The sequence below is a fragment of the Plecotus auritus genome, assembly GCF_963455305.1.
Source record: "Plecotus auritus genome assembly, chromosome: 4".
NCBI lineage: Eukaryota > Metazoa > Chordata > Mammalia > Chiroptera > Vespertilionidae > Plecotus > Plecotus auritus.
In genome coordinates this window covers 47,476,661-47,502,595 of record NC_137775.1, presented here as the reverse complement: position 1 = coordinate 47,502,595, position 25,935 = coordinate 47,476,661, and the positions used below count along the sequence as shown (strand labels likewise).

Sequence of the window (25,935 nt, the reverse complement as noted above, 5' to 3'; positions counted from 1 at the left end):
ACACCCACCCCCCCCCCCCCGTGCATGAATTTCGTGCACCGGGCCTCTAGTTTAATATGATGGCACATTAGACTAAGTGAAATAAGCCAGTCACAGAAAGACAGATACTGCATGACTCCATTTATATGAGGAATCTAAAATACTCAAATGCATAGAATCAAAGGATGAAATGATAGTTGTGAGGGGCTGGAGTGAGGTGCAAAGGTGGAGTTGCTAATCAATACGCAAAAGGTTTCAGTCGAGCAAGATGAATAAGCCCTAGAGATCTGCTGTACCTATAGTCAACAATAATATATTATACTCAAAAAAATTTTAAGAGGGCAGAGTTTGTGTTGTATTCTTTATACAATACATTTTTTAGAAACAAATTAACATTGGTACACTACTATGAGACAAAATATAAAGATGAGTGGATTAGAAAACTGTGGTACATCTACACAAAGGAATACTACGCTGCTATAAAAAAGAAGGAATTCTTACCATTTGCAACAGCATGAATGGAACTGGAGAACATTATGCTAAGTGAAATAAGCCAGTCAGTGAAAGAAAAATACCACATGATCTCACTCATTTATGGATAATAAAGAACATTATAAACTGATGAACTAAAATAGATACAGAGGCAGAGAAGCACAGAACAGACTGTCAAACTACAGCAGGAAGGCTGGGGAGGGTTAGGGTGGGGTAGGTAAGAGATCAACTGAAGGACTTGTATGCATGTATATAAGTATAATCAATGGATACAAGACACTGGGAGGTGGGTGAGGGCATGTGCCGGGGGTTAGGGGAGGCTGGGGGAAGGTCAATTGGGGAAAAAAAGGAGACATATGTACTACTATTTGTAATACTTAAAAAGTAAAAATAAAAAAACCTGAAAAAAGAATAAACACACAATACCATGACACAAATAATGAGCTTAAATTAAAATGAAACTTTAAAGAGTGTAGATATTAAAAAAAAAAAGTTCATGTTTAAAGAATTTTGTTTCTACATATTTTAGTTCATTGTGGACTAAACTAGTTTATGAGCTCCAAGACAAGGCCCATTTTAAACACATGATATGTTGTGTACCTGGATTCTAGTGAGTACTGACAACAGAGTAAGTTCTCAATTTTCTAGATCTAGGAATAAGTACATACATTAAAGTTAAGTCTGCCCTAACCGGTTTGGCTCAGTGGATAGAGCGTCAGCCTGTGGACTGAAGGGTCCCAGGTTCGATTCCAGTCAAGGGCATGTACCTTGGTTGCGGGCACATTCCCAGTGAGGAGTGTGCAAGAGGCAGCTGATCGATGTTTCTCTCTCATCGATGTTTCTCACTCTCTATCCCTCTCCTTTCCTCTCTGTAAAAAATCAATAAAATATATTAAAAAAAAAAAAAGTTAAGTCACGACCTTTATGGTATGTGTTTATTTCCACGCACTCAAATATTTTGTTTTTAATATATATATTATATATATATATATATATATATATATATATACACACACACACATATATATATAATATATATATAATATATATTTATTAGAGGCCCGGTGCACGAATTCATGCACTGGTGGGGTCCCTTGGCCTGGCCTGTGCTCTCTTGTAATCCGGGGCCCCTCAGGGGATGCTGGACTGCCAGTTTCGGCCGGATCCCCACAGGTACCGAGGAACCCCACCGATGCACAAATCCAGGCACTGGGCCTCTAGTATGCATATAAGATCTTTGGTTAATCTCTTCCCGCCCTGCCCCCTTCCCCCTTCCCTCTGAGATTCATCAGTCTGTTCCATGTTTCCATGCCTGTGCATTGAGCGTCTGCCCCCTGGTGGTCAATGCACATCATAGCTACTGGTCGAATGGTCAAACAGTGGTTCAGTCGCTTAGGCTTTTATATATAGATAGATAGATGATAGATAGATATTTTTAATTATTTTTATTGTTTCAGAGAGGATGTGAGAGGAAGAGAAAGATAGAAACATCAATGATGAGAGAGAATCATTGATCGGCTGTCTCCTACATGCTCCCTACTGGGGATCAAGCCAGCAACCCTGGCATGTGCCCTTCAGTCCACAGGCCGACGCTCTACCCACTGAGCCAAACCAGCTAGGGCCTAAATATATTTTAATTGATTTCAGAGAGGAAGGGAGAATGAGAAACATTAATGATGAGAGAGAATCATTGATCAGCTGCCTCCTGCAGGATCGAGCCCCCAACCCGGGCATGTGCCCTGATGGGGAATCGAGCCATGACCTTCTGGTTCATAGATTGAGGCTCAACCACTGAGCCATGCCAGCCGGGAACACATTTTGTTTTTAAGCATTTTGTAACATCTTGAGAAATTCACTTAAACTCTATTTGCCTCAAAGCTCATCTTTTAAAATAAAAAAACTAGGTTAGATGATCTATTATAGCACCTTTTATGATCTTACAATTCTATAATTTTCATATTTTATTGTGTTACATGATGGGCTTTTTTTAAAAAAATATATTTTATTGATATTTTACAGAGAGAGGAAGGGAGAGGGAGAGAGAGCTAGAAACATAGATGAGAGAGAAACATCGATCAGCTGCCTTCTGCACACCCCCTACTGGGGATGTGCCTGCAACCAAGGTACATGCCCTTGACCGGAATCGAACCCGGGACCCTTCAGTCCGTAGGCCAATGCTCTATCCACTGAGCCAAACCGGTTTCGGCGATGGGTTTCTTTTTATTTAAAAAAAAAAAATCTTTATTGTTGCGAGTATTACAGATGTCCCCTTTTTTCCCTCCATTGCCCCTTCTACCTGATTCTCACCCTGTTCAAGGCCTTCACCATCCTATTGTCTGTGTCTATAGGTAATGCATAATCATGGGCTTCCGAGTTAGAACAGATGTCTATGTGAATCCTGGCTTTGTCACTATGAAATGGGGTAAAGTACTCAACTGCTATGAGTCTCAGTTTCCTTATATATAAAATGGGGATAATCACTTCTTCAGAGTTTTATAAGGTATAATTTCCCAGCCCCGCTGGCTGGCTTAGTGGTTGAGCATCAACCTATAAACCAGGAGGTCATGGTTCGATTTCGGGTCAGGGCACATGCCCAGGTTGCGGGCTCAATCCCCAGTGTGGAGTGTGCAGGAGGCGGCCCATCAATTATTCTATTTCACTCTCCCTCTCCCTTCCTCTCTGAAATCAATAAAAAAATATATATTTTAAAAACGATATAATTTTCATAGACCACAGAGCTGCAACTAAACAATATTAATTCTTCCTCTTGGTATCTAGGCAATAATAGCAATCCTATATAATAAAGAGGTAATATGCAAATTGACCATCACACCCTTGCACAAGATGGCCGCCCCCATGTGGTCACAAGATGGTCGCCACAAGATGGCCGGCAGGGGAGGGCAGTTAGGGGTGACCAGGCCAGCAGGGGAGGGCAGTTGGGGGTGACCAGGCTGGCAGGGAGGGCAGTTGGGGGCGACCGGGCTGGCAGGGGAGGGCAGTTTGGGGCGACAGGGCCAGCAGGGGAGCATAGTTGGGGGCAATTGGGCCAGTAGGGGAGCAGTTAGGCATCGATCAGGCTGGCAGAGGAGTAGGTAGGGGGTGATCAGGCTGGCAGGCAGAAGCAGTTAGAGGCAATCAGGCAGGCAGGTGAGCGGTTGGTAGCCAGCAGTCCCAGATTAGAGAGGGTGCAAGCTGGGCTGAGGGACACCCCTGCCCCAGGGCACAAATTTTGTGCACTGGGCCTCTAGTGTTACAGTAAGACTGAAAGTACTCATATTAAGTATAAACACAATAGCATTTTGTAATTCATGATTATTTATATTAACAATGTAGGTGCACCCACTTCTGACAAAGCTGATTGAAGAGAGCTTTAGGAGACAGAGATCCTTTGTCAGTTTCCTTCATGCTGTGAAGAAACAGGACCAAGGCTGAGGTCAATGGTCCAGGGCTTGAAAGTTCCACCATTAATGGATCCTTTAAAAACATGATCAACTCTATGTCAGAAATATATATTATTTTAAATCAAATAGTTCTATTTTGTTTCAGTGATGACAACTAAATTCCCTCAACTGTATTAAGAAACTTTAGTCCCTCATATATAAAAATTTAAAAATGAAAATTAGAATTAAATGCTTTATCTTGAAAAACACAGGTATTCTCATATCATCTGCCCTTTACTAGTACTTAATAAAACTATTAGCTTAAGAATGAAATCACTATTAGCTTATAACTGTCCCTTAATGTGCTCTCCTAAAAGTAAAATTCTTCATCTACTTGATATTTGTACATTTTCACAAATAATCATAAATTATATTTATATTAGCAAAACTCAATATCCTTCTTTCCCCAAAATATTTTACTGTTAAATAAGGAATGGGGGGAAATTGGTATACCATCTCTCTCTTTTAAAGGAGAGAGACAAAAAGCTGGGCAAAAGTAGCTTAAATTGGTGAAGGATCAATGCACTTTATTCTAGAATTTCTATCCCATCACGTTTTGTTTTCTAAAATGTTATTTTCCCCAGTAACACCCCTCTCCTTATGCATAATGAGTAAAAAAGCAGGTCCCAAATATAATCCTCGAACATTATAGTATGTTATCTTCTAGCATAACTGCAACCTGGGTATGTGCCCTGACCTGGAATTGAACCCACCCCCTTTTGGTGCATGGGGGCGGGGATGACACTCCAACCAACTGAGCCATACTGGCCAGGACTCACCTCACTTTAGAAGAGGGCATTGGGATCTACCACAAAAATGTTAAGGGGCTGAACTGGCAATGAATTTATAGTCTGCTTTTTCAATAATATTGTCTTTCAAAACTGTCTCCTTGGAAGAAAAAATCCAAGATTACTACAGTGGGCTAAGAAATTTTAGAAGAACTCTTTCTGAAGTATTTTTGAAAACCATTATCATGAGCTATTCATACACGCTTTCTTCTTCTAAAACACACACACACATACACACACACATCAATTTCTAATCATTATTACTAATGTTAATGCCCTCCAGTCAAAGACCACCAGGAACACACCTGCAGTTGAACAAGGTGGGTTTACTACTTGATGCACTGAGGGAGAACACAAACCATGGGGAACTATGGGGTGTCTTAATAAAAGCGTATTTGAAAGAACCAATATAGGATTGGGGCTCTAGTTGGGTAATTCAGCAGGGAGGCTAAGCAAGCAGAGGTCTGCTCTTGATTGGATAATGTCAGAAAGTGGGGTAATTCTATGATTAAGTATCTCAATAAATCTTATATGTGGGTGTGTGTGTGGGGGGGAGATGAGAATGAAGATAAAGCTGTAACTAAGAAATAACACTCAGAAAGCCTGGGGGGATGAAGGGTGGAGGGGGTCAATGGGGAAAAAAACAAAGGGGACATGTGTAATACTTTTAGCAATAAAGATAAATTTAAAAAAGGAAAAGAAATAGCACTCATTTTGGCCAACAGACAGGTTTTTAGAATTTTCTAAGTGATAGAGCAACCTGGTTATTTGAAATCACGAAGTGACCTTGCTTTGCCTCATTTATTAGACTGAAAGGAGCCTAGCCTGGGGTTGGTATTCTGTGAAATTGATTGAATAACATGGCCTAACTGTGGGTGCCAGGCCAGCTTCGGAATGTCAGAGGTTGCTTTTTTCCCTCCTCATTAACTTAAAAACCTATGATCAGATTAGGCTTCAAAAAAACCTTTAGATGTTCACTATTAAAAGTAATCTATCTTTAAAGAACAAAAATGCTATATTTAAGCAAATGGTACCAGTAACTACAAAACAGGAGCCCTAGACATTTTACTCAACAAAAGTCAAACTCCCTGCCCTGGCTGGTATGACTCAGTTGGTTGAGGGTCACTCCGAAAGGACGCTGGTTCATCTCAAAAGAGCTCTTATCCAGATAGTTACATTTCTTACCATCTGAGAGTCTGACGAAGGAAAAATCTTGAGTATTGTACCATTTTCTTTGATCTCATTCATCAGTTCAATAAGAATGTAAGACTGTGCCAAGTTCTAAAAGAAAACAAAAATAAAGTCTTCTGATTCAGGTATACTATGCCTCTGATTTTATGGAATAAATTACTCTTTCTAAGTTTCAAATTCATCTTGCATAGGAAACGTTTTTTAACTTAAAAAAATTTATTGAGTTCATTTTACATTTAATAAATGTCATGGTTACTGATAGAGCCATGGTAAAATACAGAGAAGACATTTAAGAAGCACGATGGAAAGGAAGGTTTATGTATGTGTATGACAATGGCTAAAGATAGCCTAAAACAAACAAAAAGAAAACAAATTTCTAGGTGAATATTTAGTAGTCATTTGACAGGCTACAGGTGTGCAAACAAATATAAATTAATTAAAATGATCTTTGACATTTTACAAAGCTTTCGGATGCCTCTTACCTGCATAACCGCATTAAAAAAGCAAGTATTTCCTAAATTCGTAATTCCTTTTACAGATGTTACACTGTTGCCTTTTTTTCCCTTTTTTTCATCTGTTTCATGTTTTTCTTCACAAAGTTTTATAATTCTAGAAAATGCATCTAAGTTAGAGAAAACATAACTGACATGAAATGTAAAATTAAGTACATATCACTTGACATCATTTAAATACATTATTTGACATTAAATAAGCTGTTTTCCCTGAATTAGTACTCCTGAAGGACAGGAACACAAATAACTGTCTTGAGTTTTGTATCTTACTGCTAAAGCACTTCATTTTAATCCATGTTAATTTACACATCTGTACCGAACACCGCAGTGCAGAGTAAACTCCAGATTAATTGAAAAATTAAATATAAAAGAGTAAAGTTAAAAAATGCGTACAAAAGATCCAGATCTTGGTTTCTAAATACCATCCCTTACTAAAAGAAATGTAGACTCCTTGAAGAAAAGGCTGATTCTTAACCTGGGGCAGCAAAGAGGCCAAATAAGCCTATCACATTATTGTTGTGCCAAAAAATAAGGAATTACTCCCAAAAAAGTGATGAATATGTAAAAATACACAGGTGCCATTTCTAATAGGTTCCCATGGGTCCAATGTGGGACAGTTTGAATATAAAACTAAAAGAGGGCTCTAGCAGATTATTATTCACTGGATAAAATGAAAGTGATTCTGAATTGATAATAAATTTTAAAGTGGGGATGAAAGGGAGAAAATTTCCTTGCAAGAGAATGCCAACTAATAAACAAAAGAAATTATGAAATTAGAAAATCACTATACAATGGCAATTTTTTTGGTATTCTTGCAACTTTTCTATATTTGAAAATGTCAAATAAAAAGTTAAAAATTAACAGAATTATAATATAAAAACGAAAATACCTAAGTATATAGTACATTAAGTGCATGTTTTGGGTTTACTAACTTGTATAATTAATGCAAATTTGAAAATTATAGTATAATGTTTAATAACAATATGAAAATGAAGAACAATTCCTAACACTCATGAACTAACACAATTATACCTATTTAACAGATTATTTTCTGAATCATTATTATTTGAAGTTTGACAAGAAAGTCCCAGGTTCTCAAATCTTTTGGTTTCAACTGAATGTTCTTTAAATCCCTTTCAACCCTCCGATTGTGTAGTTCTTTACAATTATATACAGTATTTTACTCATCTAATACTGACATGCTGCCTTGCATTGCCAATTAACAGCTAAATGTTTGGCTATTTGACCCTATAATCAGATGAATGCTCCTTCTTCCACAGGGGTGTGATGTTGGGGAGAACATACATAATAAAAAGTCAAAACCTACAAGATTAAACAGCAAATATAGTAGACTTGTAGCCTTCCATGTCTCTGATGAGCTCCCCATCCTGCCCTCTGTATAGAAGCATTATGGGAAATGAACAGAGTTGGAGGTGGCCCTGTTCTCAGGACAGGAGCAAGAAACCACCATAAAGAAAAACTTTAGTCTTGGATGCTGGCAGACTGATGTCACACACTTGCTATTGGTTCAAACAAAGCTTGACTTGGCACCTTTGACTTTTGGACCCCACCCCCAAAAAATAAGGCCTCAATAGACGGGGCTCCAGTATCAATCACGTGAGGTCCACATTTTCTCATGGACTTTTCATAAGGATTAAATGAGCTGCTCTTTGCAAAGCAGTTGGCATGGTAAGCACTGTGTGTGTGAAAAACAGTCCAGAAAGCCCACCAAAAATTATTTGTGCCAGAATCCGTATCTTCATGAGCTATTCTTCATGTCTACTGCTTATCTGCTCTCACTTTTTTTCTTCTCTTTAATAATTCCCTGTACTTTCTGAAGTTTTTTCCCCTCAAGTTTATCTCTTATTTCTAATTGGATTTTCTGAATTGCTAATACAAATTTTGCCTTTTATATTGACTTTGTAGTTTTCATAATTTCTTGGTTTTTCTTTTGAACATGTGAAAATATCTCATTGAGAAAAAATGTATTGGTGGCTTCTAAGATGTTTCTATCATTAAGCAAATTGATTGCATGGAAAAGATTTTTCTTTCAATTTAATTCTTATTACTTATTGTAATATCTGGAGGACAGGAAGAGAGATCTTTCTTGTTCTTCACTGTGTTAAGAACACAGAGCTTAGCGGCAAAGGCTGGTACAATTAGTGGAGGTCACTGAAATGCGGAGATCAGGCATGGAGAAGAGAGGAAGCAAGAGAAAGCCAGACAGTATTCAAACTTGAAAGTGAAAAATGCCAGTCAGAGCTTAGGAAGCATTACACAAACAAGAAGCCCCACAGTGACCCTGGCTGGGTTTGTAAACAAGAGCAGCCCACCTCTTCATTATTGAATCTGAGATTCCAACTGGAGGCTGAAATCGGCAGGTTTCAGGCTCTCACTAGAGCTACTGCCACTGATGGTTTCACAGTGATACTTAAGAGATTTAAGATGAAAGAGTAATTAAATCCAAGCATTACTCCATTTTTTTTTTTTTGGCACGAGGCTGTTCTCTGATTTTACATTTACAAAACTCAGTCTCCAACAGGTTAAGTGATTTGCCCACAATCATAATGATAACCTTTTCATTATAAATTCATTGTCATTTACCACCTAATTTCTTTTCAGTGATTTATGTACAATGAGAAGAATTATAAAAGATAGTAGGGCAACATTCTTACAAATTTGGGTATATGCAACCCTGAACAAATATGGCTCTTCAAAAGTATTTCCTTTAGTTAACATTCTTAATAAATGTTGCCATATTTTTTAGCTTATTAACATAAAAACAGAGTGATTAGGGGAACTAAACTATATAGATTATATTAACTATACATAAATAGATTACATATTTAACACACATTTCTTATTCACTTGGGAAAATATTTCCAGAAACTATATTTTAATCGTATAAAAACATATCGCATTTTTAAACCATAACATGCAAATTGCTTATGTATCTGTGTACTACATTTACCCATTAGATTTCAAAACATCTGGGATAACATCCTAAAGTAAACAATGTTCATAAGACCATCTGGACAAAACTGCAGGCAAAAAAAAAAGCATAAACATATGGAAAAACAGATTTTACCCTTCCCTTCAGCATTAAGGGATGACAAATGTCGAACCTAGATATATCCACGCTTCACTGTGTGATGCTTTTCAGCACCACCTGGCTCTCCATGCAGGGCCACCAAATATGGACAGCACTGCCAGAGAGAACATATCCACAGGGCAGTGGCAATAAAAATAGTTTACTTCATGGTTAAATAGCTACTTCACACAAGTGGCAAGGATCTATTTGTTGACTTTTACATATAAGTCTGTGAGAACATATTCAAAATTAAGTATGCTATTGAACTTGAATATTAAATAGATCAGATAATTTAATGAGAAAGTAAAATGACATTTTCTAATAACTGTTTATATTTGTTTTATCTAAAGTGCAAGTTTTATGAACAAAAACAGATCCAGAGACAGAGAAGCATCGATCAGCCTGTCAAACCTCAGAGGGAAGGTAGGGGAAGGTGGGGGAAGGAGAAATGAGGGGATAAGGACACATATGTAATACCTTAATCAATAAAGAAATTAAAAAAAAATAAAGTGCAAGTTTTTCATTTTACTAAATAGCACATTTATAAAATGTAACAATCCAAATTCAATTGATTTAACAAATGTCCATTGAACCACTACCTATAAATACTCAACTGCTTAGGATTTATGGCTACAGTATAAGGAATTGGTACATAGTGAACAGCACAGAGATAGTAAGCCTTAAACGCATGAGAATATCTTAGTAAAACTTTAGAAACTAAGCATACATGTACATTTATTCACTAAGAAACTGTCAACTTGAAAGTTTAAGATTCTAGGTTAAAACTAGGGTGTCTGAGAATCAGTCTCTCAATTATCTGATATACAAACAGTTATGTTTTAATAAAAAGCAATTTATTACTTCTATTAAAGAATGATTACTGATAATTTTGTTTTGAGAGACAACAAAGCTTTCTCAATCTAGCAGTAATTCTAAATCTTATTCACTTTAAGAACTCTTTCCTCATAAACACAGAACCAAATGCACCAAGGACTGAACTTCAAAATGTTTTAAAGTATAGCATAATTAATAAGACAAAGCTGCAACAGCAATAACAAAAAAATGACTAATTATACAAAATTCTGATTATCATTTGTTTTGTTCTCAAGTTTTACCTGAATGCATGACATAGCTATGATTAGAAAGAATTTCAGGGTTAGAAGATTATTTTATTAAAAGAGATTTACTCTATCTCACCTCTATATTACCAACACTGTCATCAGATACTACACGTGTGTAATCAAGTAACAGACACCAGAATGTAAAGAACATTGAGAGAAAACTTCAGGCATTCTAGGTAAAAATTTTAAAGCTCTTTTATATCTCTGCAGTTTACCTTTAAGCCTATAATCTGAGTACTCAGAGCTGCTAGTTAATTGAGTAACCTGCTAAAACCATACTCAGGTCTTGCAAGAAACTGGATGAACAAAGTACAACACCTCCCACCCGCCCCGCCTCACCCCCCGCCAAAAAAAGAAAGATTGATGGACCTGGCAACAATGACATTAAGAACTTCATTATTACCCAAAACCGTCTAAAAACTGTCAACAAATTAAACAGGAAAAATGGGTGCTCTTGTCAACTTAACCTTTTGTATAATCTTTCTGGAAGGTAGTTTAGGAACACTAATCAAAATTTAAGATATGTTTATAAATTGGCCAGAAATCCCCCCAAATTTAACCTACAGAAATAAAAGAGCAAGTACATAGAGATGCAGTGTTTTCTTATGGGAGAAAATTGAAAACAACCAATAGTGGATTTGTAGCCAAGTAATATTAAATGTCTCTTTTCTCAAAGGTACAAATATTTGTACATTACTTTGATTAAACCAGAAGGGGAACACTGGTGCTTCCCAAGTTTCCCAGAGGCATGGGAAAAGTAAACTTAGTTGGTTGCTTGCTTATTTAAAAAAAAAAAAAAAAAGTTTGAGAGCAATTATCCTCTGACAATTGTCCCCAATGCAGAGAGATATGAAATCAGCTAGTAGTAATAGAGAGTAGATTCAAACCCCAGCAGACTGGCTTCAGAATCTGCACACTCAAACATTATGATCTACTATTTTTCTGTATAACAATGGTTGATAAGGTTAATATGTGTGATAATTTAAGACACTACTGAAATTCTAGTGATGATATATGAAAGAAAAAGCCACTATTCTTAAGCAGAGCAGGACATACTGGGTATTTTGTGTGTGTGAATTTATAGCTATATTAAAGTTTATGGCAGCCCTTTTCAAATGGGCCTCAAAAGAATTAAGCCCTAATGCCCTAGGCCAGTTGTCGGCAAACTCATTAGTCAAGAGAGCCAAATATCAACAGTACAATGATTCAAATTTCTTTTGAGAGCCAAATTTTTTAAACTTAAACTTAGAAGAAGTTTACATGCCACTTCTTCAAAATAGACTCGCCCAGGCCGTGGTATTTTGTGGAAGAGCCACACTCAAGGGGCCAAAGAGCCACATGTGGCTCTCGAGCCACAGTTTGCAGACAATGGCCCTAGGCACCCAATGTAGGCAATTAACTTCTCCGTATGTAACCAGAAGAGTACTAGTAAGGAGACACCTTTGGGAGAAGTGAGAAAACAGTCAAATAATTCTCTATGCTCTGCAGTTCAAACAAGGAACCCCAGATTTAAATCCCTACAGGTAACAATAAGTTGTTTTTTGAAAGTCTGATATCTTTTTGTTCCTAACCCCTTTTATAAAGGGGAATAACTACTTTTAGTATTTATTTTTTAAATGCATATTTATTAGTCTTACAACTGTCACTTTTAAGCGGAACAAAATATATTACTTTTTTTTAAAAAAAGGTAGTTATTACATTCAAATTGTCTATGAAAGGACATTATTTACCTTCAGATATACTGTTTCAGATCCCAAATATACCATTTACTTTCTTATTTTTAAAAAAAAGATACAGCAAACTTAATAAAACTAAAAGAACCAACATAAGTCATTATTTTTATACCAAAAGCATAAGTTTAATGAATTTAATGGAATACTTAATTCTCTCTTTAATCTCTTTGAAAATGGCATCTGACAGTATTTAAATTATGGGCCAAATTCATTGCTTTAGAAAAAAAAAATGTGAGATTGTCAATTACCTGTCTAGTTCACAAATAGCAAGCCAATATTTAACAATATTATTTCATCAGGAATTCCTGTTTTTGGTATTTGTAGAATATTTACATGACATTTACAAGACTATCGAAGTGACAAAGGAGCCTTTCAGAGATATCAATCCACTTTTTAATAATATATATTTCTGGGTGGGTCTCACAAGAAAGTTTTCTTGCTCTTTTTCAATTTTGTGTTATATATGAGGATTTTATTGGTTGTTTTTAGTTTTCTAGTATGTGTTTGAAGGGGAGGGTGTGGAGGGTTGTTTTTTTTTTTTAAGCAAATCGTAGCATCAGATGTGAAATCCACACAGCTGTAAGCATTCTTCTGGGAACCTGCACTAGGATTCCCTCAACTGTTTAATGCAATTACCTAAACCAGTCATGTAGTATTAATGTAATTTGCTCATTTCTACAGCTGAAGAGAAGTTTAATCTTTTTTTTTTTAAATATATTTTATTGATATTTTACAGAGAGGAAGAGAGAGGGATAGAGAGTTAGAAACATCGATGAGAGAGAAACATCGATCAGCTGCCTCCTGCACACCTCCCACTGGGGATGTGCCCGCAACCAAGGTACGTGCCCTTGACCGGAATCGAACCCGGGACCCTTCAGTCCGCAGGCCGACGCTCTATCCACTGAGCCAAACCGGTTTCGGCAAGAAGTTTAATCTTTAAAAAGGAAAAACTTGCTGCCCCACAACTCCTCTACCTTGGAACCAAACAATAATTACCCCACCTGTTTATTCTCAAAATTCCATTAACCATTAGAAATCTTTATTTGATCATGTCTTAAACTGATATTGCCACATGAATGGGCAGGTATACATACAAAGGCATTCCTATCTATCTCCACACTGTAGACAAAAAATTTTTCTAAAATACAAAACTAATCATCCATATCTCCACGTAAAATTAGTGGTTCCTTATTGCCTACAGGATAAACTACACTTATAAGGCCCTTTAATATCTTCCTACTTACCTTTAGAGTCTCACCTCTCACCATTCCCTAATACACAAAATTCAACCTTGCAGCTCTATAAAAGTCCCTGAACCTATCAAGCTCCCTCATCAAAGAGCTATTCCGCTCCCTGAAACACATAACCCCGTGCCTCTTTGCCTAGCAGATTTCTAGATATCTTTCAGCTCTTGGCTTAGAAAGTTCTTCCTCTAAATAAAATGTTCCTCCAGTCTAGGTTAGAGACTACTCCCAAGTGTTCTCACTGCCCCCTGCACTTATTCCTTCACAGCACTATTTAAAGAGGTGTATCAATATCCCTTACTGGACCAAAAGATCAATAATGGCAGGAACTGAGAAATAAATCTGTCTCATTCACTACTGTAACTCCAATATCTAGCACAATGATTGGCTAGAAGTGCAAAAGTATATAAAAAAACTGAATGAATAAATAATTTGATATTAATATTCAGCAGTTACTTTGGACAAAAATGCAAAGCTTATCTACTTCTCCAGTATAAACTGATTACATGCTAATTCAGTTCCATTCAGCAAGTATTTACTGCTTAGCCACATCAAAAAGAATATAAGCCAGGGTACAATCCTCAAGGAACTTACAGTTTTATAAATAAGACACACAAACACATGAAAGCTACTAGTAAACACCACAAAACCCTGTATTATTTCATTCTAAGGCACGCTGCATAGAAGGAGATAAGAAAAGGACTGGGCACGTGTACTTGGAGTTGGATTTGAGTGAGCCTTAGGGCAAGTAAGGCTGAAGACAGAAAACAGAAACTGTTAAGTCAGCAGTTCTGAAAGTGCATCTGTAAACAACCTCCTGAAGACACCATCCTCCTTTCAGGGTCCATAAGGTCAAAAGCACTTTATAAGACTATGATGTTAGCTGCTTTTTAAAATTTTTACTTCCATTCATTCTCAATTATATCAATAACACAATGCACACCCTAGCTGGTTTGGCTCAGTGGATAGAGCGTCAGCCAGAGAACTAAAGGGTCCCAGGTTCGATTCCAGCCAAGGGCACGTGCCCCATTGCAGGCTCTATCCCCCTCCAGTAGGGGATGTGCAGGAGGCAGCCAATCAATGATTCTCTCTCACCATTGATGTTTCTATCTCTCTCCCTTCCTCTCTGAAATCTATTTAAAAAAATTAATAATACAATGCAGTATTCTAGAGGCTACATGCCACTGATAGCACATTGAATGCAGAAGTAGGTATGAGAATCCAGCTGTTTTCTATTAAGCCAACCATTAAAGAGATTTGTAAAAATGTAAAACAATGCCACTTATTACATTTGTATTATTTTGAAAAAAAAATAGTTCTTTCTTAAAAATGTTATTTGTGTTCAAATATCATGAAATTATTGCTAATTTTCAGTGAATTAATATTTTCATTTTCTTAGTTTTAATTTCTATTACGATAAGTATTGATTTATAACCTATCTAAACAAAGCTCTTATAAGTCCTCAATAGTATCTTAAGAGTCTAATGGGCTACCAACCCAAAAGCTAAGGTCCACTGAGCTAGTTGTTTTTAAGAGATGGATGGGATACCAGCCTAGATTCTCTGTGAAGAGAATCTGATTTAGATATATTAGGCATCCGCTCAGGCACTGCATAACTTAAAAACATGTTTAAAGTACAAGTATGGACTTTCCTCTCAGTAGAGTTACTTTTACTTAGTGCAAAATAGAAAAAAAATATCTTTAAATATAATTTTTATTCTTCCACCTAAATACATATATAGATTAATATTTTTTGAATTACATATATGGACATTTTTACATTTCTAGTCTTCACAATGATAATTTAAAATTGCTGCATAATCATATCCATCATTCTTACAAACCTCAATAGCAACTTTCACACTTGGTTTTTAAAGTATTTTATAAAAATTACTAAAGCTTCATGCAAGGAAGAATATGGAAAATTACTATCCCAAAAAACTTACTTCTAGAATACCAAAAGATCTTACGTTATATCAAACTTGCCTGAGACATCCTCCTGTAGCTTGGAAAACAAAGATAACCACATTTTGCCCGAGAACTTCTGGAAACCTTGAATTCAGAACTACATCTCTCTCCAGCTTTGAAAGCTCTACACGCTCTCAAATTCCCTCAAGAACCTGTTTCCCATCATTTCAGGTGCTACCCATGGTCCCATAAACACAATTAAAGCTTGCATGGGTCCTTTCCACACCTGAAATAACTTTTTATCTAATGTGGACCCATCCAAAGTTCATCCTTTAAAGGTCAACGTGAACGCCAACTCATCCCAGATTTCTGAATTTCTTTCAACTGAATGTTACATCCCTCTTTGAATATCTAAAGGACTTTGTTTAAACATCTCTCAAAATACAAATTATACTCTAATTTCATTATCATCACTTTTTAAAAAAAGATTTTTTTTTATTTTGAGAGAGGAAGGGAAAGGGAATGAGAGAAACATGGATCAGCTGCCTCCTGCACACTATATTACCAATATTTTTTTATCTCACCACCTCTTTTAGATCTTAAACTTCTTTAGGGCAGGAACTGTTACCAATCTCTATTTCTTGAAGCCCATGGGAAAGAGGGAAAAAGTGCTGAGGAAAATGAGGCTCAGACAAACTATAATCTACCCCACATCACATAGCCAGTGATTGAAAGAGTCCAATTGAATGCCAGACTGCTTGACTAAAAGCCCATGTGCTTTCTACCATATTATCCCAATCTCCCTTCCTTACATCCCTTACAACAATAAATATTCAAGAAATGTATAAAATTAAATGGAATCAGACTGGCTTTGTTCTTAATCTCAAGGGACCTCTTAGGTGAAAAATACAGAAAAAATAATTTCTACAATCATACTTGTGCCACCCTTAGCATCATACCCCCGTATATATTATTATGGCCAGCAGAACACATTTCATGTGCAGTTTTCAGGAGACAGCACTGAGACCCACATCTCTGTTCCTGAATTATTAAATGTCTACCAACACCATTTTTTCCTGATTCCTGATTTGAGCATAATTGAGATGACAGAATAAGATTTCAATAAATGTTTGTTGGGTAAATGTGATAAAATTAATCATTTCTTCTACTCCAGGAATCTGAATTTACTTTCTCTAGTTCCTTCTCTAATTTTTTCACCATTACTATCTCAGAGCAATAATAGTTAACGAATACAATATACACTGAGTGGGCAGATTATTATGATCTCTGAACGCATAATAATCTGGCCACTCAGTGTATATCCTATATAATAAAAGGCTAATATGCAAATTGTCCCCTCCACCAGGAGTTCAAACAGCAGGCAGGCCAGCCCAACCGCCCATGTCCCCTCCCCCTGGCCAGGCTGGCCAGACCCATCCATGCACGAATTCATGCACCAGGCCTCTAATACACACACACACACACACACACACACACACACACACACACACACACACTGAGTGGCCAGATTATTTTACGTTCAGAGATCATAATATTCTGGCCAATCAGTGTATATTGGGCTACAGAAAATACGGCTAACAACAATATGTTTAGACTAGAGGCCCGGTGAATGAAAATTTGTATACTCAGGGGGGTCCCTCAGTCTGGCCTGCGCCCTCTTGCAGTCCGGGACCCCTTGGGGGATGTCCACCTGCCAGCTTAGGCCCACTCCCCGGAGGATTGGGCCTAAACTGGTAGTCAGACATCCCTCTGGCAGCCCGGGAGCCCTCGAGGAATGTCCAACTGCTGGCTTAGGCCCGCTCCCCACAGGCATCGGCCACGACGGGATGGCGGAGCAGGTGAGCTGCGGCGCTAGACCAAGGCAGGGCACTGGTTGCTGTCATCGGGGTGAGCCTCTGGTTACTGAAAATTCTTTGCTCCTGCACGCTCACACCTGCTGCCTGCACCGGCCCCGAACGCTCAGCACCATCAGCGGGTGTGAGCGGCGGCTGCAGGCCCTGATCGCCCCTGAGGGCTTCTCCACCTCCCCCTGCTCCTGAGGAGTGATTGGAACAGTAGCTGCCACTCGCACCTGCTGACAGCGCCAGCCCTGCTTGTTGCTGGTGCCAGCCCCATTGCTCCGTGCTGTCAGCGGGTGCGAGCAGGGCTGGCGCCGTCTGTGCATGGGAGCGGTGGCGGCGGTGGTGGGAGCGGGGCTCCCAGCAGACAGGGGACTGGGGATTGCAGCAGGAGGGGCCAGGTGGAGGCGGGAAGGATGGGCCAAGACCCGGCCCGGCCCGTGCCCACCACAGCCTTGCGCCCCACAGTTGCTTTCAAGGCGCGAATTCATGCACTGGGCCCCTAATACCAAATAAGGTATAACACCTAGCATGTGGCAGGAACTTAATATTTCTGAATGAAGAAACTGTTTCCCTATTACTCTTAATTTATAGTAACATGTATTATATATTGCTTATATGTTAGATAACAAAGTATATAATATATAATACATCGCCCAGCTGGTGTTGCTCAGTGATTGAGTGTCAACCCATGAACCAGGAGGTCACGGTTCGATTCCCAATCAGGGACATGCCCAGGTTACGGGCTCCATCTCCAGTAGGGGGTGTGCAGGAGGCAGTCGATTGATGATTCTCTCTCATCATTGATATTTCTATCTCTCTCTCCCTCCCCTTTCCTCTCTCTGAAATCAATAAAAACATATATGTAATACATTACTATTATATAATAAAGAACTTGCCTGCCTTTGCCCCAGGTTCCTGAGAAGTACCCACTAAGTCTTTGGATATCTAGAGTAATTGATAGTTTATGTTAACAAATTAACAAGGTGTCTTTTATACTCATTGTGGGTGCCCAGACAGTTTATGCTAATGAAATGACTCAGGATGGGAGCCAGTTAAGCCAGAAAGGCCAACCTTGTGATTAGAGGGTTGGTGTCCTGGAGACTGAATTAAATCATGTAGCAAAGGCTTATTCAATGAAATTCTAATAAAAACTCTGGACATCAAAGCTCTGGTGAGCTTCCATGATTAACAATACTCTGTGTACTGTTACACATCAGTGTGTCAGGAAGATGATGCATCCTAACTCCACAGGAAGAAGATACAGAAGCTGCATGTTTGGGACCTTCCCAGACCCACTCTATGCGTCTTTTTTTTTTTTTTTTTTGGCTAGTCCTGATTTGTAGCTTTTTTTTTTTTTTTTTTTTGCTATAATAAAACTGTAATTGTAAGGTTAGCACTTTGCTGAGTTCTCTGAGTCATTGTAGTAAATTATTGAACCTAAGAGGGTAGTAGAAACCCCTGAATTTGTAGCCAGTTGTTCAGAAATGTGGGTGGCTTGATAACTCCTGAGCTTGAGAATGGTGTGTGAATTGAGGGTGTCTTATGGGGGCACTGAGCCCTTAATCTGTCTAACTCCAGGTAGTTAGTATCAGGTCTGCACTATAATTACATCACAAGTAACAGATATCATTTCATAAATATGCGTCAGGCATTAAACCAGTATTTTTACATACACGATTTCTAAATTTTTAGAAAACATCTCTAAGTCTCCCAACAACTGCACATGATAGAATTACTATCCTAATTTTTTAAGTAAGAAAACTAAGGAGTAAAAGCTACAGAGACAGTGGAGCCAAAACTCAGACTCAGCACTGTCTGACTCAAAAGCCCAGAATCTAGTCACTACCCTCACCAGCTTCTCATTACTGGTTACATACCGTAAATACAACACAAGGTAGCTATGGAAGAATGCATGGCATCTGAACTGAGAGGTAACTGTAAAATCTAAAGTACTCTGTATAAATTTACAAACTATATGAAATATAAAATAGTGTAATTTAATACAAATTTCTTTAGCAATTGCTTAACTTACTTGTTTGCGTTTTGGAAACATGTTTCTGGAGAAAATCAACTATCTGAGCCAAAACCTTCTTATGACAATGTGTTGATAATTTTTCATCACACTCGTAACACCTGAAAACATATAACATTTAAGCAAATTCTGCAAGTATCTTCAATAATTTTGCACATGAGGTAATAAAGTTGGCACTTACCTGCTTTTGTCTTTCAATTATGTGAGTAAGGGAGGTAGGTACAAAGGGTGAGGCACCAGGAAAATCAAGAGAAATAAGCAGTGGACAGTTAATACAGAGACTTATTATTCAATTAAAGTTTTGGTAGTTTATCCTAAGTGCAATGGAACGCCATGAGGTGTTTTCAGGCAGGAAAGTGATATTATCCACTTTAAATTTAAAAACATCACTCTTGACTAATATCAAATTAGAGGGTATCAGGAATAGAAGCAGATCAGTGGATCTTGAACACAATGAACAGATTTATCTTATATATTTTCAGGTATAGACATGAGAAGGGAGAAATGGATGAGGGTACGTCAGTGATTCTCAAACAGGAGCAATTTTGTCCTCAGAGGACATTTGGCAATATTTTGAGACCATTTTGGTTGTTACACTGGGGAAGCTGCTACTGACATCCGTGGGTAGAGAGGCCAGGGATGCTGCTAAACATCCTATAATGTACAGGACAGGCCCCTTACAACCAAGAATTATCAGCCCAAATGACACTAGTACTGAGATTGAGAAATCCTGGTTTAAATAAAACAAGACTAGCTGAGAGTTAGTAATATTTAAAGCTGGGTGATGGATATTGAGGAAAAATTCATTATACTATTTGTCTACTATTGTTAAAAGGTTACAAAATAAAACAAGATAAAAAAGGGAAGAAAACAAAACTGCCAGGCTTCTGGCTTGAATACTTAGTTCCACTTATAGAGATGGGGAAGACTGGATGAGATTAGTGTTTTATTTTGTTTGAGGTTTATTTGGGAAGAGTGGGTTCAGGAATGATTTCCAAAAATGCATACATTTTCAGAAAACCAACCTCCACTAAGTTTACTTATTAATGCATACAGTACTAATAAAAGTTTCTTCTATATATTATCATTACCTGTTCCCTTTATCTTCATGAGATCCAAAAATCAAATAAAAACATGTGTTTGAAAGCAATGAAAATTTGATAAATGTAATGTGTTGTACCAACACTAACTTATATATTCACAATCTTCTTACTTATAATTATTAGTGGTCCTGGGATCAATGGCTGTAAACTAGATTTAGGTTCCTTTCCTAAATAGTAGTTATAGTCAAATATTTACTGAGTGTCCCCTCTCTCACTTATACACAAAAATAGACACATAGATAAATCCATGAAGGAAATGAGTCACAGAAAACATCCCCAAATGTCTTTTCGATAAAGAATTTAAACAATATAATTACAGTTACCAGGCTTACATGATAGATGCTCTATATTTATGAATGTAACTATTGTCAAAAATAATAAAATATAATGGCTCATTTTAAAGATGTTGAAATGTCAAGAAATTTTTACTGACATTGCAATTTAATGTTTACTTGTTATAAAATATACTGTAACTTTAAGAGTACAAAAAGAAAATGTAAATAAAAGCTGCACAATGGCAGTGGAGTTGGAGAAAAGACAGCTCAAAATAACTTAATTCTACTTGTTTCCATTAGAAGTAAAAAAAAAAAATTTTTTTAAATTGCGCATATACTATGAGCCAGGCACTGTTCTAAGTGCTTTATATGTATTTTATGGTTTAATTCCTCACAACAATCAAAAAAGTATTATCATTTTAAAAATAAATAGCTTTACAGAAGTATAAGATTTTATTTTTACATATGAAAAACTGAGACACTTTAAAAAGCAGTCATTCATACATTAACTTTTAAGTGTTAAGTCAGACTCTTGCTTAGGCATAAGAATCACCTATGGCACTTAAAGATACGAAAGCCCTGATTTCAGAGGGGACCACTGGCACCCCTGGGCTTTTAAAATTCTACTTGTGTACGTGACTCTGACATGAAGTCAAAGATAAGAAACTACTGTGCTAATTATTATTATTGATTAAAGCAGTACCAAATCCACTATCTAGCAACACTTTGTTAGCCATAATTAAATGATCAAATCTACAATATTCCTTTCTTTTTTCAGTTTCTTAGGTTTTTCCCTAGTTCAGGTTGGCCTATCTTTAATCCAAATTAGTGAACTTTTCTATTGAAATTGTTAATCTTTTTAACGTTTAAGAATTAGATGGGAGCCTGACCAGCGTAGCTCAGTGGTTGAGCATCGATCTATATGATCCAGGAGGTCACTGTTCGATTCCTGGTCAAGGCACATGCCCAGGTTGCAGGCTTGATCCCCAGTGTGGGTGTGCAGGAGGCAGCCAATCAATGATTCTCTCTCATCATTGATGTTTCTCTCTCTCTCTCTCCCTCTCCCTTCCTCTGTAATCAATAAAAATATATTATAAAAAAATAATTAGATGAGAAAAGAAAATAGTCACAACTTTTACATTTCTATAGCTGTATGTGAAAAACTTTAATTTCTTCCTTTAAATGGGAAATAATTCCCTTAGGACCACAATTATGAGCCTAAGAGCTACAATGGAAGTTTTGGCACAGACTGACTTGAGATGAGACTATTCTATCAGGTGCCACTCAATTCTCCCATCACCTTTTCCCATTTCAATGGTCCTCAAATGTGGTCCCAGACCAGCAGCACTGGCAACACCTGGGGACATAGAAAGGCAAATTCTCAGGCCCTACCCTAAAACTACGAAATCAGAATCTGTAGGCCTGGGAACCAGCAATCTATTTTAACAAGCCCACCACATAGTTTGAGACCATTGCTTCTTTTAAGACTACCGAGAAATGTTTATTGAGCTGCCACACTAGACATCATCCCCCACTTCCTCTAGCTCCAATGCACTATTTACATATTAAATTCCCTCTATTTTTTTCCTTCTTTTATTTTAATATGTTTTTATTGATTATGGAGAGAGAGGGGGGAGAGAGAGATAGAAACATGGATGAGAGAGAAACATTGATCAGCTGCATCCTGTACACATCCTACTGGGGATAGGGCCCGCAACTCAGGCATGTACCCTGACCGGGAATCGAACCAGTGACCTCTTGGTACATGGGTTGATGCTCAACCACTGAGCCATAAGCCAGGCAGTTTTTTTCCCTCATTCTCCCCAATACTATTGCTTGGAACCAACAACAACAAAAACACAAATGCTGCAACCACCTGACCCTGTGGATGAATTAAATTATAAGATGGTGATCTCTCCTACCAGCCAAAATATTCTAATATTAATTGTAGAACCCTGAAATAAAAATACAAAGTTAAAATATGTTTGTCTTAAAGAAAACTCCTGAAAATTCATTCAAGGAACCCTAGGAGTCTATAAATTCTAGTTAGAACATTTTTGTTGTAAAATACAAGGAAAGCATTTCAATAGTGTTCACTTATACCACGGAAGCTGTGTGGTATGCTGAGAAGAGACTAGGGACTCAAAAAAAAGACTTGTTTTAGTGCCTGGATTTTTATTGTGTAACCACAGAAAGGTAAATGATATTCAGTGTCCTTATGCATAAAGTGAGGGAACTGAACTTGATTTCCAAGTAAGGATTCATAGTAGATTCCCTAAGAAGTTCCCTTTTACCCACAGAGCATCACCATACACTTGACTGCTTCAAGCTCCTTCCTCCTCAAGCTCCTTCCTCCTCTAGAACTCGGGATTCTGTATGAGCACGTTCATTATGAAAAAGTGACTGGAAAGAATTTTTCTAATTTCTTTCTTATTTAAATTTGATATTCATGAGTAATTATTTTCTTAAATTATCCCATAGGTTGTATTCAGGCTAAAAATCATAAGCTAGTACAACATCTTTGATTATTTTACCCATAAAGCTAAAAAAAAAAAAGAGGATATTTTTGTAGTGGACATAAGTACTAACAAAATCTAACTTACCATATAATCCATGAGCTCAGACTAATTATAATACAGTGCAGCTCTGTTCTCCAACTCTTGAAGTGCTTCAGTGAGTGCTGGCTTTCTGAGTTTTTACCACATCCCTAAAGGGGAACAGATTGCTGTTTTGATTTACATACATATTTGTTTCTAAATTAACCAAAATTTAAATCATACTCAAACTCAAAAATACAAATAAGTAAAAGAAGGTCTAGATATGAGAACTATTTCGAGTGGACTGGATTCCTTTTCAAGTTCTTATAAACGACACATGATTACTTTCTGAACAAAACACCTTTTACTTTACCCTAAACATTTCTAAGACATTTCTTGGAGAGTTCTATCAAAACATGGAATAAATTTATCTTAAGTTCTAAGCATTACTGACAATCCAACTCAAAATAATCATTAAGGAAAATATTTAAGACAAACTCCCACATAAAAAAAAACCTTTCTCACCTGAAAACCACACTTGAGGCACAACCAAATCTCAGAAGAAAGTACTGGCTGTCCATCATGGAATCTTCTTTCTTTTAAACATTCTGAGCAAACTGACCACAGATTCTCAGCTATTGCCTTTTTCACATGATTCACACTGACAGCATGACTTACATGTTGGCAAGTGAAACCTACTGAATAAGACAAAACAAAATTTGAGCATTTTCTTTGCTAAACCAAAGTGCTATCATCAGTAAGCAAACTCACTAATATTAAAATGCTGTAAAAAGCACTGAGATTGAAAAAAAGAACAAAATAACTCATAAAGGATACATATTGCATGATTCCATTTATAAAACATTTGTGAAATAACACAAGTATAGAGTTGGAGAACAGATTAGTGAATGCCAAAGGCTGCAGATGGGGAGAAACTCAGAGTTGTGGCTGTAGGATCAACTTCGGGTGGTGATTTAACAGTCAAGTATCTTGATTGTGGCAGTTACAGAAAGCTACACATGTAATAAAATTGCATAAAACTACTAATGCATGTGCGTATACACACACACACACACACACACACAGGGGAATGCATTTATATCTGGTGAAATCTGAATAACCTCTAAGCATTGCACCTAAGTCAGGTTCCTGGTTTTGATGTACTATAGAAATACAATGTTAAACCAGGAGAAGTTAAGTGAAGGGTGAGTGGGACCTCTTTGTATATTTCTTTGTACCTTCCTGTGAATCTAAAATTAGTTCAAAAATAAAAATCTAATAAATAAAATAAAGAAGATTATTTACTGAGCAGCTACAATGTGTCTAGCATTTTGAATATATTTTCTTTCCATTAAGATACACACCTAAAATCTTTTTTTTATTCTTTATTAATTAAGGTATTACATATGTGTCCTCATTATTCCCCATTGCTCCTCACCCCCTCACTCATGCCCTCATCGCCCTGGTGTCTGTGTCCATTGGTTAGGCTTATATGCATGCATACAAGTCCTTTGGTTGATCTCTCCCCCTTCCTCTCATCCTCCCCTGCCTTCCCTCTGAGGTTTGATGCTCTGATCGATACTTCTCCGTCTCTGGATCTGTTTTTGTTCATCAGTTTAAGTTGTTCATTATATTCCACAAATGAATGAGATCATGTGATATTTATCTTTCTCTGACTGACTTATTTCGCTTAGCATAATGCTCTCCAGGCTCATCCATGCTGTTGCAAATGGTAGGGGTTCCTTCCTTTTTACAGCAGTGTAGTATTCCATTGTGTAGATGTACTAGATGTACCACAATTTTTTTTAATCCACTCATCTGCTGATGGGCACTTAGGCTGTTTCCAAATCTTAGCTATTGTAAATTGTGCTGCTATGAACATAGGGGTGCATATATCCTGATTGGTGTTTCTGGTTTCTTGGGATATAATCCTAGAAGTACACACCTAAAATCCTTTTGCATAGATGCTATTTTCATCATTGTTGGGAGAAAGGAGAGAAAGGAACAATGGCATAATTTACAGGAGTAAGAATTCTCAGAATTCTCCTTAATGAATATTCCCAAATAACAAATGATTTTGCATGATCCTTAATTACACCTTATAACATATTCCCACTGTGTGCATTGTGTGGAGACAAATGATCAAAATGAGCAAGTATGTTTTTAATTCTTCAAATAACCATATTCTTCTCCCAAGGGCACAGAGATGCTTCCATTTCTCCCAAATACCTGAGCACTTTAATTTCTTCACCTCAAATGTTCCAAACACCAAGCTACAAGTAACTGCCAAAATCTTGAGTAACTTGAAGAAAGAAATAGACTATGTACATTTCAACTTTCTCCACTTTCCTTTCTAAATGCGAGGCATTCCTTTTCACCTATTATTTAACTAGAGACAGGCTAAACATTACTTCCATTTCATCCTGAAGACAAAGAATGTGATTCCTGGCAAGTTACTTTTTAAAAAAAATATATTTTTATTGATTTCAAAGAGGGAAAGAGAGCTAGAAACAACAATGATGAGAGAGAATCATTGATCAGCTGCCTCCTGCAAGCCCCCCCACTGAGGAGTGAGCCCGCAACCCGGGCATTGCCCTTGACCAGAATCGAACCTGGGACCCTTCAGT

The 25,935-nt window shown here is 37.3% G+C and overlaps 1 protein-coding gene across 3 annotated transcripts in view; it reads right to left on the bottom strand.

Annotated features, from left to right (window-relative positions):
• The window catches only part of USP45 (ubiquitin specific peptidase 45), a 67,830-nt gene that overhangs the window by 24,130 nt on the left and 17,765 nt on the right, over positions 1–25,935 (bottom strand). For 2 of the 3 annotated variants that reach the window (XM_080666780.1, XM_080666782.1), the window contains 6 exons: positions 23,834–24,006; positions 23,375–23,478; positions 19,394–19,494; positions 6,373–6,512; positions 5,885–5,980; positions 3,815–3,945 (listed from right to left, as the gene is read on the bottom strand). In XM_080666780.1, coding sequence (XP_080522906.1) covers positions 3,815–3,945; positions 5,885–5,980; positions 6,373–6,512; positions 19,394–19,494; positions 23,375–23,478; positions 23,834–24,006 — 745 coding nt within the window. The remainder of the gene's footprint in view (positions 1–3,814; positions 3,946–5,884; positions 5,981–6,372; positions 6,513–19,393; positions 19,495–23,374; positions 23,479–23,833; positions 24,007–25,935) is intronic. The other variant, XM_080666781.1, reaches the window with a different exon arrangement.